Source organism: Takifugu rubripes, chromosome 1 (genome assembly GCF_901000725.2).
Source record: "Takifugu rubripes chromosome 1, fTakRub1.2, whole genome shotgun sequence".
Taxonomy (NCBI): Eukaryota; Metazoa; Chordata; class Actinopteri; order Tetraodontiformes; family Tetraodontidae; genus Takifugu; species Takifugu rubripes.
In genome coordinates, this window is record NC_042285.1 from 19,938,455 (window position 1) to 19,955,073 (window position 16,619).

At 45.6% G+C, this 16,619-nt stretch overlaps 2 protein-coding genes across 2 annotated transcripts; both read right to left on the reverse strand.

The window, feature by feature from the left end:
• Positions 1–395: 395 nt before the first annotated feature.
• LOC101075435 (polypeptide N-acetylgalactosaminyltransferase 3) lies at positions 396–6,581 on the reverse strand. Its single transcript, XM_029833586.1, is given in 15 exon segments — positions 396–904; positions 966–1,050; positions 1,052–1,120; positions 1,198–1,300; positions 1,536–1,666; positions 2,791–2,991; positions 3,145–3,262; positions 3,345–3,430; positions 3,432–3,580; positions 3,729–3,878; positions 4,416–4,588; positions 5,155–5,312; positions 5,314–5,514; positions 5,516–5,676; positions 5,846–6,581. Coding segments are annotated over 14 exon segments (1,893 nt in total). The 5' UTR covers positions 5,654–5,676; positions 5,846–6,581; the 3' UTR covers positions 396–773.
• Positions 6,582–7,073: 492 nt separating this feature from the next.
• LOC101075654 (tetratricopeptide repeat protein 21B-like) lies at positions 7,074–15,360 on the reverse strand. The gene is given in 30 exon segments (XM_029842155.1): positions 7,074–7,303; positions 7,380–7,447; positions 7,532–7,652; positions 7,770–7,994; positions 8,078–8,273; positions 8,347–8,381; positions 8,383–8,506; positions 8,585–8,735; positions 8,818–8,899; positions 8,980–9,090; positions 9,237–9,425; positions 9,692–9,798; positions 9,990–10,131; positions 10,219–10,329; positions 10,437–10,509; positions 10,848–11,086; positions 11,260–11,484; positions 11,687–11,844; positions 11,924–12,053; positions 12,192–12,392; positions 12,515–12,612; positions 12,713–12,902; positions 13,012–13,110; positions 13,204–13,288; positions 13,788–13,945; positions 14,090–14,212; positions 14,305–14,471; positions 14,570–14,680; positions 14,762–14,891; positions 15,175–15,360. Coding segments are annotated over 30 exon segments (3,951 nt in total). The 5' UTR covers positions 15,199–15,360; the 3' UTR covers positions 7,074–7,225.
• Positions 15,361–16,619: the final 1,259 nt, after the last annotated feature.

A 16,619-nucleotide genomic window follows, 5' to 3' on the forward strand; every position in this document is an offset into this window, starting at 1 on the left:
TACGAGACAACACTAGATCAAAAATGCACAGAAAATTTCACTTTGGTCCAAACGGCACACTAAAATATGGAAACAATAACAAGAAATCAACCTGTCACCACCATGTTCTCAGATACCAGTTTATTAACCTTTTAGTGCCAAGAATCCCTTTATTCAAATGAATGACACCTGTGACATCAGCTTTATATTTTAAAATGAAGAGAGGATCTAGAAAAATTAGCAAAGTTTTCAGAAATGTCAACTAATGGAGCCTCCAGATTAACCATCCAAAGGAATGTCTCTTTCAGGATTCAGATGACAACTGAGCTCTGGTAAAATAAATACTCATCAGTTTGGAGACTGACATTAAAATGTTCATTAAATTAAAATAAAAAGTGTTTTATCTGCATCCATGAATAAATCTCCCCCCGTAGAAGCCAGCGCTTAAACCTGGGACGTCACTACTCCATCATCTCCGCTCATACACGAAAAACATGTCAAAGGCTGGAGAGACAGAAAACTTTCCATCAGTCTTGATTGGAAACAAGCAGCGAGCGGTCACATGATTCAGGGTCTTTGGTCCTCAGGCGACCAACTTGAAAACCTCTTGAAATTTCTTTTCTGAAGCTAAAACATGTCGGTCTCCCTACATAAACCCGCAGGTGCAAAGGCACATCAGCAGTTCAGTATTTCGTTGTATATAAAAAAAAAATAAAAGAATTGACCATCTATAAAAAAACTGCATGTTAGCTGCACAGTGGATAAGACGAGCCTGCCGTAGAGGGGGAGTCATTTCAGCTGAAGACCCAGAGCTGGTATCTGTCCATGGGGTTGCAGGCAGCCAGAAAGGGACGCTCCTGACGGGCGCTCAGACACTTGTTCAACTCCGGCATGTAAATTAACCGATTCTGTGCGGCGAAAAGACCTTAGTTAGTTTCAAAAGAGACGTCGAGCCCTTCGCAGAGCAGAGAGGGGATCAAACTTACAATCCTTTAGTTGCCATTTTTGCTCTGCTCCTACTAATGTGTTCCTGCCTTTATACTGGCATTCCTCCAGCTTCACAGCCCCCCGCTGCCCCGTGCAAACACAGCTCCTTCTGAATGTTGTGTCGAATCTCGTGACGTGTGGAGTACTCGAAATACTGCAGCGAGGGAGACAGAAGTCAGCCGCCGGCCAAGAAATCACCCGGTTTGTCCCAGATTTGAGATTCTCACTGACTTGGTTTCCTCCTAGTCCGTGACACGGGTACATGATCACCCTTTTCCCACCCTCATTGTTCTCTCCAGCATCCAGACACGAGTCTTTGCCGACATTTTTTTACCTACGGAGGAGGATTGGGGGGGGGGGGGGGGGGGGGGGGGTGAAAGGAAACAAAATGAAAAACTAACATGCGGTGCAAGCTGTTCAAACAACGTCAGTCTCCGGAGTGCTTTCTGTGGTGTCAGATTGGAACTGTACAATAGCCTCTGGAGATCCTAAGTGGAAACCCACTGTGGCTAGACGGAGCGCTGAGGTTTGGAAGGGACACAGTTATTGGTGAGCGTGTGTGATCTTACTGACCAAAGCCGAGTGGGTTGAGATCAGGAATGAAGGCTTCTGGGTAAATGTTCTTCAAATACCAAGAGAAGCTCTTGCACTTCAGGCGTGCGCGGAGGTCCATGCGCTGAGAAATGTCTCCAAATGCCTTCTGTTGAATCAAGGAGCAGAGAAAGGCAAACCAATATTATCGGTCAACACGTGCACACAGGATTTCTTGTGATAATCTTAAGAAAGGAGTACTTCAACAGTGTGGAGGCTGCTCTTTCCTGATGCAGCACCTCGCTTTTCACAAAATTTCTTACACTTTCTTGTGGTCCAGCTGATCATTAAACAAACTGGGAATGATGCAAATGTTCAAGCGAAAGACGCATTTATTCATAAAAAGTGACACGAATGGTGCAATGTGTGTGTGAGGTGTCAGGCAAGAATACAGGCAGCATAAAAATAGCATAAAGCACATTTTTGGCAAAAAAAAGTCACCCATATAAATCTGGAGAATTGGTTTCATGTGGTTTCATGTCTTTCCTACACATTTTAAGCAAAACTGTGATTAATGCTGAAACGGAAAATCCTCTAGCATCGGGAGCCAGGCTTGCTAAATGCTAATGTTAGCGCAGTTATAACCGCCAACTGTGTTCCAGTCTGACTCCTTTTGTAAAATAACCACTGGCCAGTGCTCAATTACTGCTCCTTTAAAACCGAAACACACATTTAACAGGCTCTGCAGGCACCTCGTGGTCCCTCTGGAATAATGAGGGAACTTGCATAATGACGAGTGTAACGCTCATGCTGGTGTGCACTGATAGTTATTGGAGGATTCCTTGAAGCTGTTGATGATAGCGTGTCTGTTTGAAGACAGCAGGGAAGGGCAGGCCCCAGTCTGTGAGGTATAGCCCCGAGGGAACTATTTAGAGTTCCTACAGGCCCATGTGTTGGGAACCGCAGATTGTCTGGTAGTTAAAAGAGTCCCTTTATTGTCTAATGTTCTACAGCCAGACTTTTTCTTCTTATTTCAGAGGAAAAGGTTGATTTTCAGAGGTCTCCAGCAAAGTACAACCACAACAGTCGGCGGCTGTGCTTCTCTCCGCCAGTAAGGCGTGATTAGACTTAATGTAGGTTTGTATGGGAGGTGGATTTGCTCAAACTTGTCCGGAGGGGAGGACAATGAATGGTCTTAAGAATCAGGGGGGATGAAGGAAATGTTGGGAAAGCAATCGACTGCATCTGAACGGATCGCCGGGGCGGGAACAGGAAGTGCACTGGAGTACATACGTCTCGGACCAACTGCGCCGCTTGCTGGTTGCGCCGGTAAAAGATCTCCTTGTAGTCGTCCATCCACACCTCCGCCAGACGCACCTGGTTGCGGGAAATCACCTGCGTTCCTTTGGGGAAGCTGTGCGGGCTCTTGGTGCGGAATACGTGTCCCACGATTGAGCAAGGAATAATCTCCAGCTGCCCGCCGCACTGCCACACCTGCATGGAAAAGAGGCGTGTGGTGACGCGCACACACAAGCGCTTTGTAATCTGTTGAGACGGACTGAAAAGTAATTAAGGCTGTTACTGCATTACAACACGCCCTGCGCGGTGGTGCGCACAATAAGTCCTGAATAGCTGGCGATGGCTTACCCGGAAGGACATCTCGATGTTCTCGCCGCCCCATATTTCCATGTGCTTGTCATAGCTGCCAATCTGGTAGAAATAGTCTTTAGAGATGGAGAAAAGGCCGCCAGCGAATGTGGGCGTCCTGCAGACAAGTTTTCATCAGAAAACGGCTTCAAACCAAAAAAAGGGGCGTGCGAGGTTGAGTTTCCGCAGCCAGGCGTTACTTGATTGGGTAGGTTTCGTCTTTCCTCCTTCTCTTCTCGTGATCTGGCAGACTCTCCCAGCCGAACGCCAGGCTCCAGTCGAAGTTTGCCCCGGTTGTGGTTCTGGCCGTACGGGGACGGCTTCACGAACTCAAAAGTGTTCAGGTCGATGGTGGTTATGTCGGGACTCACGACGGCGCTGTGGTTCTCGGCGATCCTGGCCAGCAGAGGCTCCAGCCACCCGTTAAAGCATTCGCCTGCGACAGGTGCGCAACAGATGACGTCTCAATACAGGAGCCTCCACGTGGCCGACGGGCAGGTAAAGCCACGCCAACGCAAAGGCAAACAGTGCAGGGTTGTGGTCAAAGGGCGAGTTCAGCCTCGTGTGAACTGTTGGGCACCTACAGTGAGCGTCAAGGAAGGTGAGCGTGTCGCCGGTGGCAACGGAGGCCCCCAGGAGCCGGGCGGTGATGAGCCCCTTCCTCTCGCGCTGGCGGACGACCTGGACAATGCTGAGGCGCTTCAGGTACTCGTCCAATTCGTCCTTCAGCGCCTCTGAAATGATGCAATTTCTGTTAGTCAGCGGTAAATATGAGACGTAGATAAGAAAATACATCATTCTAAACATACTTGGAACATATTATGCAACACGTTAGAGGCTATGGTGAGTTCATTATTTCGACCATTTTTCTAACTTCTAAAATTCTTCAATCTCCATCAAGCAAACAACTATATTGCTATAAACTGCATACATGAATAATTTCCCTTTTTTAACCCCCCAGCTCCAGTGACAGCCCGCTATAATAAACACTCTTATTATGCTGTGTCATCAGCTATAGAAGTTCAAGTGGATCGTTATTTTATTCATAAGACGTTTATAAACCCTTATACGTAACCCTAAAGGGGTGTAATCTCTTCTGTGGGGCAGCAGACAGAAGCTCCGGCGGTCAGGTGGACCACGTTAATTCCTTCTCGGAAAGTATTCACTAACTGCGCCGCTTCCCGCCCGGACCTGCTTCGCAAGTGTTTTCGGAAAAGTGCCGAAGTGCCGCCCCCCCCGCCCAGCGTGGCCCCAGAGGAGCTGGTCCTCACCGTCCTCGCTGGCGTCGTCCACCAGGATGATCTCCTTCAGGAGGATGGCCGGGGAGGTGTGAAGGACGCTGTACACGGTCCTCAGCAGCGTGCTCCAGGCCTCATTGTGAAACACGATGATCACGCTGGTGGTTGGCAGGGGGGGGCACCGCATGAAGGTTTGCTCAATACATCTGTGGCAAAGAGAGGGGGGAGAAAAAAAGCACAAAGATCTGACTGTCCTTCCCAGCTCCCGAGTGACACCAGGCTGGTTATTACATCTACGCCCTCTCCCCGGTGGGGTGTTCCTTTCAGCCCCCACAGCGCATGTGAGCTGGCCCTATCACAGGGGCCAAACGTTAATTCCTCTTGATAAGAGGGCCAGAACGCGATCCAGCTTTACGTCTGCGTCCTGTACCCAGCGAGTGCTTGAATGTACGCCGACGTGCCAAACACAACACGTCCCTCTCTCTCAGCTGGCCGCAGCTGGAGCGCGAACGCATAACTCCCGCGTCTCTCTCAGGTCCGACATCGCTGCGGTTCTTACCAGAGATCAGCTGTAAACACACGCGTGTCAAAAAGATCAAACGAGTGTGAAGGAGAGATGTGCGTTCGCCCAGGTCAGCAAGAGGTTAACCTTACTTTAATGTGTGTTTGCTTTAAAGTGTCTAAGCTTCCAGAAGTAAAGGCTCCTGTGAGGAGACAGCCAGACAGACAGACAGACAGACAACCGGACAGACAGACAGATAGACAGACATACTCTGGGGGTCTGGTGTCTGCTCCCAGGTCTCTGCTCAGGGAAATCCGGTCACTGGCGTACAAATTGAAGCAGTGCTTCTCTTCACCCCTCTGCTTCTCCTTCTGCTCTTCGGGGCTCAGCGCGTTGGTGTGGAAAGGTTTCCCAGCAGCCCCGGGGGCCAGGGGGGTCTTGCTGAGGTCGGGCCAAAGCCGACCTGAGTTCAGCAGCGGTGTAGCGGCCGGGCAGACAGGATGCGGCGCCCGCGCTCCCCTGCTGGGCCGCAGGGGCCCTGATCTGCATCTTTGGCATGGAATCCCTGAAGTTGTGGACGGCTCCAATCACCATGTCCAGCATGGTGTCTCGCTTCGCCGTCACCCCCTTTCAGCCAGGGGTCCTCCTCTTGGTCCTGGCTCCCTACCTCCCATTGTATGAAGAACACAAAGGTGACAAAGAGCAGGGCCACGGCCACCAGGCGGGCTGGGTGCAGCTGCCTTCGGAGCACTCTGCGCAGAGGTGTCATTCTAAAGGAATCACGGCTGGCAGCTGAAACGACCACATAATTTCTCATTTTAGTGACATGCGAGCAGCATTATAACACTATCTCTATTTAGAGCGAGAAACGGCGTTCTGCTGTAACGTTACGGTCTAGGACTAGAAACCAGAATCAGGTTAAGAAATCTACAGCTTCCCTGGATTCCGTGAGAGCACGTACCATCAGCAGCTCGGTTACAGATCGACTTTTGAAGTGCCCGTTAAGCTGTTCAAGTAAAGTCCACAGATCCACATCCTGCTGCCGCCGGAGATCCTCGATCCGCGTTCTTGGATGCCAAAAAAACTTTTTGGCATGGCACAGAGAGGAAGAAAAAAAAAAAAAAAAAGATTTTCTCCGCTGCCGTCACTAAACTTCCGTCTAGTTGGATCCAGGTGCGCTCTGCTCAGGTACAAGACGACGTCACGCTGCGCATGCGCACAGAAGGGCCCCGTGGCTCCAAACCCATACCTGGAACAAAATAAAAGCAGCCAGGTGACGACCGAGCAAGACCTTCCGAACTGTGACGGGTTTCCAGTCAAATGGAAACCCTCTCTGACTTGTCCGCAGGCTTTGCGTGTTGCACCGTGCGTGTGTGCCGACTGTGTCCGCCAGTTTCTCAGATTCGGAGCCGCTGTCATTAACAGGATTTGGGAACTGGTCATCCACCGGAACAGTTGCCGGGTTACAAATGACAGAGGAACGCGCTAAAGCTCACGCCGAGTTCGTCGCATCCACTAATCCTCTCACACATGCTCCTCCACACTTTGGAGGGAAAATGGCGTGGTTTTAAAAAAAAAATCCTGCAGACGTGACTCTGATCAATCAGTCCAATTTTCGTTGCTAGTTGCCAGAACTCACCGAGGTGGCGATATTTAATCCTGTATTTGCTGCAGACTCTTCACACACTGGAGCGGAGAGGCTGGCTCCAGCCGCACGGACTCCTCTGCTCCGGAGGCTTTGCGCACACTGGCTCCATCTGTAGTGAATGTGCTGCTTGGCCCTTCCTACCCTACCCACGGCAGGCATCCACTTTATTATCTTCGTTAAAAGTTCACTGCGGGTCTCACATTTCCCCCCCTGTCACGCCTTTAAACGTGTCTCTGTGAAGACCACCGGTGCAAAATGTTACTTCAGAATCAGGAATTCAAGCTTAACGCACTAAAACCCAAACCCTATACCTAAACAGTCAGCTTTGATTCATTTTTTTACATGGCAATATTAAACAATTACTTGTGAAAAAAGCGTGGATCATCGCCGAATGCTTGTGGAGGCTGTTCATAAATACAAAAAAATGAGTCTGTTTCAGCGGTGGTTAAAAACTTTGGCAGCGGGTTCAAACAGTTCAGAGCAGAATCCTTCCTATAGAAATGCTGTTATAGAGTCATGCACAGAAAGCCACAAAGCAAGATCATCTGGAAAAATGAAGGGCTTGATTTTATTTTATCAAGATACACAGCACACACTGACTTTACTCTGGTTCTATTGCGTATATGGTACACAGCTGTACAATAGTTTCATTCGTGATATACTTCAGCAGCTGGGCCGGGTTAAATTCCAACATTAAGATCTCAGAGAAGCGCGGGCCTTGTCCAGGATGTCCTTTCTCATTTTTGGGTAGTTTGGATGAACTGCCAGAACCTGAGAAAAGAAGGAAAGATGAGTTACAGTAAGAAAAAGAGAAGGTGACGTCAATGTCTGAGCTGCAGACACTCACCTTATGGCACACGTCGATGGCATCAATATACTTTTTTGCCTTTAAATAGTTGAACGCGAGCTTGTATCCTGAAATCAGAATTTAAGACGTTGAAGCATTAGAAGTACATTTCTCTGAGAAATGAGGTTGACGTGTGATTTTAGGTGACAGACCAATAGTTGCATTATTCTGATTTCCATATTTCCAGGCCTTTTCATAATTGAGTGCTGCATCATGGAATGATAGCTCTTTTTCCATTATGAAGCCCAGATACTCATAAGCTTTACAGCAAGACTGTGGAAAAAATGATCAACACAAAGACATTAACATAAAAGACAGCCACTTTATTAAAAGGCCACACACAATTCAAGCTAAAATAAAAGCTTTTTGTGTGAAGCGAGCTACACCGACCTTGTTGTGGCCGAGGCATCTCTTTAAGAGCTCTGTGGCCATGTCGTACTTTCCTGAGTGGACGTAGATGTCTGCCAGGAGCAGCCAGCTCTTCTCAAACTCATCTGCATCCACAATGCTCCAGTTCATTTTAGAGATACGTTTCAGGAGGTTCCTCGCCCGGGGGGTTTGCTTCAACATCATGTAAGCTGTGGCCAAGGCCAACATTGCCGGTACGTGGTCCATCTGAAGGGACCGAGGGGTCCAGGTTAGACAGAATAGATCTCACGTACCTTTAGTAGCCTCACATCAGCTGATGGTTCACTCACCTCTTTGTTCACGATCTCTGTCAAAATGCCCACTGCTCTCTCAACTTTGGCCTTCTGCTTCGCGGTGATGAGGCAGTAGTTTTCCAGGATGCGCAGCTGCACGTGCCCGCCTGGCGTCTGCGGCTTGATCTCCTTCAGCAGCTTCTCGGCCGTCCTCACCGCCAGCTGCTCTGACTCCTGCTTCTCTGTAGAGTTCCTAATGAGAGAAGAATCAGAAATAGATTGGGCAGAAGAACACGAGCCGGTGGAAGGTGCCAACTGCCACTCACCCGATATCTCCCAAATTCTCAAACACTTCTCCCCCCCATGGTGTCATTGTCGGGGTTCAGGTAGATTTCGATCATGTTGTAAACGGCGTTTTGACCCCAGTCGTTGTCTTTTCGTGCTTTGTTAAAGTGCTGCAGGGCTTCGTTGGGTCGTCCGGTGAACCTGTGGAGCAATCACGCATCTAATCCCGTACAGTTGAGTGACCATCTGCCCACCGTGAGGGATGACTTCCTCACTTACCAAAGATAAAGTCCTTTGCAGTAGTTGAACCCGGGATCAAATTTGGCTCTGGATGAATGTTTTTCAGCCATATCAAGAAATCTTGGAATTTCCTCCAGTTTCCCAGCACGTCTCAGCAGGTCAATGAGACGTGACAACGTCGGGTAGTTGTCTGAAAGCAACACGTGAAAGAGAATATGTGTTTAGAATAACAGCTGATGAATGTGAAAACAATAAATGCAGCTCTATTGCACCGGGTTTGTGCTCCAGGAGTTGTTCAAAGTGGAGGACGACCTGCTCATAATCCTGCTTCCTATACATGATATCAGCCATCATCTGAGGACAAACATCACAAGAAAAAGGCCCATAGAAATTTGCGAATGATGCTAAAGTGGCAAAAGAGAGTCAAAACAAACCAGAGTAGCCTCTTCATTGAACTTGTCTCTCTTTAAGATTGCGCTGCACTGCTGCTGACACGCATCCACTTCGTCCAGATTGAGGTACAACTGTGCTAACTCCAGCATCACCTCAGCAAATAAAACATAGTCAGTTAACTACCACACCAACAAAAGAAAAGGTCAAAAAAACTAGCTTCAGACTCTCAAGGGTGCCAGTGCTTGTTACCCACAGCTGCAGTGAGTACACAGGACGGTTTTGATTAAGCCCCACTGACCTTGCAATCAGTCTCACAATACACAAGAGCTTCTTTGTAGAATTTCACTGCTCTCTCATAGCCCCTCTGACTCGTGTAGTGTTTAGCGATTTCAGCGCAGATCTCAGCAGCGCGTTGCTTCTGCATGGAGACGACGTCAGGCTGCTCTAACTGGACCCGCTTCAGCACCTTGGCCTGCACATCTCGAGCCTAATGAGAACACCTCTTCTTTAACATATATTCTTCACAATGTCATGTATTTCAGAAAGTAACCTGGAGTTAGAAAAGTCTGGACCAAACAGCCCAGCAGTGAACAGCACCACAGTAGCAGTGAGACAAACACAGTCGTTTGGATCTGTGTCCAAGGCTGTGCTGACGAGCGTGAATTTAATTTTAATGCCATGGCGTGGGATTAGACTCCAATTTCCTTTCATTTACACCCAATAATAGACTCACTGGGGAAATGATTCACTCACTCTTTCCAAGGTAAGTAAAGCTTCTTCTTTTTTGTCCACCTTATTTTGGATCTTCGCCAACAGAACAAGGTAACGGCAGTCATCTGAGAGTACCTGAAGTTCATTCACTGGGGAAGGAAACAACACAAACATCAGCACGTACATCACTGAAAAGACAACTAAGAGATGATGTAAGGTTAATATTTTCATATAAACTATATAAGAAACATTAAGAACATTTTATTTTTCTTTATCGAAACATCATGACCTAATGGTGACCCGAGGTCACCATCAGTTAGTCTCGGTTAGACATCTTTACCACCTGCTCCATGGTCCAGAGCCTCATGCAGAACTTTCTCACAGCGCTCAAACTGCTTCATCTTCATCAGCAGCTCAGCCAGATCATAACGCAGGAAGTGAAGTTGCTCAGTCTTCAGGGCTGCTTCATAGTAACTTATGGCCTGTGTAACACCAAGTGTAAGTCAGCGTAGTTTCCTCCCTCTCCGAATCAATGGAGTGTATCTTAAAGAAGTTTATCTTAAAGAAACCTTGAAGTAGTAGTGAGACTTGATCAGAGCTTTTCCAGTCTTACTGGCTAAAGCAGCGCTTTTGGGGTTTTTCTTCATGCCGAGCTGATACACCTCAAAGGCTTTCTCTGGCTGAGGACAAACATGAAACCTAGTATAACACTCAAAATAAATGTGTTCCTTTCTGATGCCTGAAAAGGAAAGCAGTGAGACGTTTATGATTTCCATCTGTGCCTTACCTCTTGAATGCTAATGTAGGCATCACCTAGTAACAGGTACGTGTGTGGGCTGGGCAGCTTGTCCACCATTTCCCTGGTGATAATACAGAGATATCACATCACGTCTGGTGGACTTCTTTAGGATGACACTTAGTACCGGTATATACAGTATATCGCTTAGTCGAAATTTGACACCTTTAGAGCAGCAATAATCTAACAAAAGTGTGCATGTTCAGAGCATTCAGCTCAGCATCTGGTGATCTAGGGCCGGATGTAGCGTCAAAACTATATAAATCATGTATTCACAATTCAGACAAAACATCGCAAAACCTTTAAGTATAATGTTTCAGGAGGGATCTCTCCCAAATAAAGACTTCAGTCAACCCCCATTTGTGAGCTTTTCAGTTACGTGGCTCTCAGTTACATGCCTACCTGTAACAGCTTATATAGAGAGATTTATCCTTTCGATGCTTCAGGAAAATCTGTCCCATTTTCTCCTTGGCTTGGACATAGTAGGGCTGATCGGGTGTAATATTTCGGAGCATACTCAGCGCCAGCTCGGTGTCACCTCGGAGCAGAGCCAGGTCAGCATTGGCGACAGTGACACGGAGCTCCTCGGTTGTTCCTGAGTACTCGTTGATGGCATCCTGAATCACTTTTGCCGCTTCGTGCTGTAATAGTAAAACAATACACATGTAAATAGCATTTTTTTTAACACCAGGGGCCAAGCCATGTCAGAAAAAAAGTGTCCCAGAGTTCAGTCGAGGGTATAGGTAAAAGGTTTCAAACCTGAAATGAAACTGAAAATTATGCATAATTCTTATGCCCAAATGTCACGACTTACTTGTTCGCCGTTGAGCCACAGCGCATCGGCTAACTCCAAGAAGACCGAGACACAATCGGCGGGACTCAGCTCCATCTTCCTGCTTTTGGACTTGGACGAGGATTCACTTCTGCGGACCCCTGGGAGACTCATGGCCATCTGCAGAGTCTGAATGGCTTCTGTCAGTTCACCCATCTTCTTTTTAGCCTGAGCCTTGATCAGGTGGTACAACGGATGCTCTCGGACCTGGGATGGACAAGAAATGATGGGCTATCAAAACATATCATTACAGATAATCTTTAAACTTCTCAACTTTCATCTGCAGTGATATAGTATCTAAAACCATGTTGGCAGGCTAAAAACACCACAAATAAGAGCATCCGTTCCTGGGACAAAATAGAGAGTACCTGCATGTTCTACGATGCTTCCATCTTGATGGTTGGCTTACCTCAAAGTTACAGCCGAGACAGACCTCCAGAGACTGGGAACACATGGTGAAGTTACCCTGCAGCAGGTAAATCTGTGCCATCAGCAAATGAGCATCAGCATACGATGGGGACTGCTCCAGACAGCGCTGAAGAGTACACTGGGCAGCATCTGTATCACCTGAATCGACACAGGGTTAAAGCGATTTTCGAGCTGCACTTGCTAAAATCAATCCGTTTTTCTAATATGATATGCTCACTAGATAGGAATTTGACTTTGGCGAGCAGGAAAACTGCTTGAGGTAAACCTGGAACCACCCTGTCCACAGTTTCCAACAATGAGGCACAATGCTGGAGCTGAGGAGGAGGAGTTTGACCCTGGGCTGGAGGCTGAGACGAGAACATCAAAATATGTTTTTCTAATTCAAATTAAGCACAAAACTGGCAGAAACAGACTTGCATTTCCCCCAATATATAAACAATATATATGTTGAGGGCCAGTGCCTTTGATGAGTTTCTTGGACGTACCGTTGATGGACACACAGCGAGATACACCTTGACAATATCCAGAAGGAACTCAGGGTTCAGCTTCTCAAAGTACTCCACTCCCAGCGGCAGGCCCTGTGCCTTGGATAAGTGTGTATCCACTGCATCATTCAACAGTTTGGTCACCTCTTCCTGCGGTCGGCACTTTTTCACTGCCAGAACAGCCCGCAGGTACTGCAGCTCCTAACAAGGTTGAGCAAAAACAACAGACTAAAAGAAAGAATTAGAATACTGAAGCTACAGAGACAGTTACTGACAGGAGAGTGTAAAACATGTACTGATCAACTAAAATTAAAATCTGTTACTGCTGATTTTCCAATAGATTGTTGAATCTCTGTGAAAAACTCCAGCTGTTGTTCCGCGTCCTCAAGCTGACCATCAATCAGCTGGCAGTGGATTATACCTGATAAGACCAATCAAATGTACATGCCCAACATTACAATTTAACACACATAAGCAAGGAACCAAAGCACCATAACCTGATGTATTAAAATATTCAGTACCTGTCAAAGCCAAACTGGTCTCATCCAAAGTCATGGCAGTGCTGTACCACTTTGCTGCCTCTTTGGTTCTACCCAGGAGCAACATCTGGTAGCCCAACTCTGTGGCAAAATCAGAGTCCTCTGATGCTAAAGAGAAAGCTCTTTCCACCATTTTCACTGTCTGCTCCATCACTTTGTCATTTCGGCCACACTGGAAAAAAAAAAAACTCACTGCAGGCTAAATAAGTCTTCATAATAATCACGATCAGACATAAATCATAGAATTACAAATTCAGAAGGGAAATTGAAAAGAGTCTTACAACACGGGTAAAGGCCAGAGACATCTTGTAAAAAAGCTCAGGATTCTGTGGTTCAAGGATCTCCAGACTGCTAAAGAGGTCTGAAAGGTGCTTTACTGACTGTAAAATAAACAATTTCTGTAAATTGAGCTCGCCATTACAAACTTGATCTGTTTACTTTGAATTTCTTTTCTCTGAAACTGTGAGCTTTACCTCTGTTATATTTCCTTCACTACATAAAGAATACAGAGCTAGCATCCGTAGCGCTTCCAAGTTATTTTTATCCTCCTGTAAAAGTCTGAAAAATTTTACAAAATTCGTTAGAATTAAGTTAAATCATAGACATTGAATAAGGTTGGATAGAAAATGACATAGTATTAGGTGCATTTTGCATCGTTGGTTGTAGTTCCTGGACACAAAATTTAAAGGCCATGCAAAAGCTGCAAAGCACAAAACATTTACTGTATCCTGGAATGAATCCATGTGAATCATCACCCTGGTTCTAAACTTGGAGCCTGACGCTCAAGGGCTTGCTTTTCCTCCAGGTCTGTACTAATTTACTCCTAGATTACAGGAAAAGGAGTTCTGGTCTGGACAGCACAAACAGAATTTCTTTTACACATTCAGTTATTTTTAGTTGAATGTGTAGTGTTTGGTAAGGCTGGGCTGATATGATTGCATCCCCAGAGAAGATCTCACTATATTAATGCCAATGGTTCCACATTGTTGTAAGACAGAAAGGTAGAAAAAAATTAAAAAGTGTGCATTTTGGAGTAACTGCTACCCATTTAAATTACCTGTGAGCAGCAAGTATTGTTTGCTCCCAGTCTTGAAGGATTAACAGCAACTTCATCTTCTTGATTAGGGCAGGCAAAAACCCTGGGAATCCAACAATGACTTGGTTTATAACTTCCAGTGCTCCTGAGTAGTTTTGACGATATTCATAGTATTGTGCCTGGGATGGAATAAACAACCGTGAATGAGCATGTGACACAACATAAAACCTGGACTTCCAATTTACTCATATATATCAGTTAAGCACCAAAATATCTAAATGCAGAGAGGAAGATGTGACGAGGATTTGCAGCTTATATCTCACCTTTCCCATCAGGCCAAAAGCATCTGTTCTCTCTTTCAGCCCTTCATCGAAGAGTTTTCCAGCCTTTTTTGCATACATATCTTGGCCAGATGTCACATTTACCCAGGCCTTTAGAATAATCCCCTAAAGGGGAAAAAAAGGTCAAACTTTAAAAGATACCAAATACAGGAAGAGCCACATCCTCTCATGACTCCATGAGAAATGCCAAAACTCGCCTCTCTGGCACCATTGGAGAGTTTGATCATCCTATCTATGTACTCTCTTGCTTTATCATTCCGTCCTAGCAACCAGAAAAACATGCCAGCATTGTAAAGACTCCGGGGTGAAGCACTTTTCCGGTCCTCTTTAATCTTTGCATCAAGCTCTTGAACAACTTCTCTGTCTGTTGACATGAAGACACATGCAACAAGTTTATCAAGTGAACCTGTGCTCAAGTCAGCAACTGTGGTACCAAATAAAGAATGCAAGTTTGGCTTTTACCTGGGTTTTTCTTTCTTTTCTCCGCGTAGTACAGAGCTATTAGTGTGCACAGAGACACGTCTCGACTGTCTCTTATAGAATCCAGCTCCAGTATAGCCTTCTGAATCTGATCTGTAATCGGATCATTACATCAATCGCGGGACTAGTGGATTTTATCGTGTTGAATTTGTTTTCATTTTTCCCCAAGCTTACCTTGCATGAGGGTACCGAAAGCATGGAAAAAACTGTAGATGGGAACGTTGCCGAAAGTTCTCCGGGCAGCTACAGCAGCGGTAACAGCGTGATTGTAAAACTTTTCGAAGCAATACCAGCTCATCAACGCCTGCGGAAGAAGAAAGAGAAAGACTGCTGTTTTAGGAGTTGTCGGGAAAACATTGACATCTTGAGCCAACGTTCATTTTACGAAACAAAAGCCTAGCGTTCGAAATAGACTACATATGTTGTACATAATGATGATATCTGTGTTTTCCCTACAGATAGTATAGCTCGGCAAATGTTTTTGAAGATCTAAATTTGAAAACCTAGTGGATTTATATCTAGCTGTGTACATGTTAGGTGGTTACATCTTTGTCAGAAACGTGGTGCGTAACTCTGCGTTGCTTTACCAACGTTCCCTCTTCGTCCTCCATCTTTTTGAGAAGCCGTGCGATGAACCACTGATGTGGGGAAACAGACTTGCAGCCTCTACTTTGTACCCCAACAAGCCGTTTTTATGTTGATGTTGTCGCCATCTTGCGCCTTCTACTTTCGCGTTATCCCGTAACCCAGCAACGCTTCGCACTGGATACTTCCGCACTGGATACTTCCGGGGTCACTGGGATTTCCGGTCTGGTTCTTGGATTGCAGTGAAGAAATTAAAAAAAAAATCAAAACACACACACACACACACACACACACACACACACACACACACACACACACACACACACACTCCGCTGTTTTTACTGTATATCTTGAATTGCGTGGGAATCAGTAACGTGATTAATGACGTGAAACGTACACGCGACGCAATTACGCAAAATATTTTTTGTCCAGTTCATCATCTGTCACCAGATGGCGCGATTTCACTCTAAATAAATGTAAACGACACCACCCAGACAGCAATTCTCCTGATAATAGTGATAAAAATCATTAAATGGGTAAAAATGATTTCATTAATGCAGAATAAAAATACTGTACACCTTATTCTGTCGTTGAGCTCTCGTGATTGGAGTTCCGAGACATTTTGCATGCTAAGGCTAAATCTTGAATACATTTTGAATATATGGAAAATATTTAAGGTTACACAGACAGTGGTTGGATTAATGTGGTTAGTGGTGATTTGTGCTATGTTGCACTGGTAGTCTCTATGACAGATGTAGTTGAGTCAAAACATTAAAAGGTATTGTCTATTTTGATAGTATTTTTTCAGAACTTTGGGGTCACTGCAAAACCTTTGGGAAGCATTGTATATCTTTAAAAAGATGCATGTACATATATCACAACTCACTGTCGAAATATGACTTCCTGCAGCATGTGGTAATGGTCAGTAAATGTTATGCAATAACATGTGCACTGACTGTTAAACATCGTTTGTATATAGCTGGAATGTCAGTGCAGCCTGTGTCCATCATGGCTGCAACTGATACAGGAGAGGTCTTTCAGTACGTGTCAGATACTATTCGGCACTAACCCTGGCACATAATCATTACTCTCTGCAGCACACACCAGTGGGAGAGTAAATCAGGTTGGTATTGAGCTCTAAGCATGTGCAGCAGTGGGAAATGCCAGTAGCTCACAGCTTTCAAACTTTATTGTCACAGGCTATTGTACCTAGGCATTCACATTAAATATCAGACACATGATACAAACAGTTATCAAATCCTTAATCTCCTAATTAATCCGTCAGAAAGAGGTGTTATTTTTATTTTTATTTGTATTAATACTGCTAGGCATATGGTAGATAATATAGGTGTTGTTCTCTGCAAAAAGCAATAAATACTGCATATGGTGTTGCACTTACAAAGAATACATTTGAAAACCTATTAGAGGAAATACTGTGGATTATGCA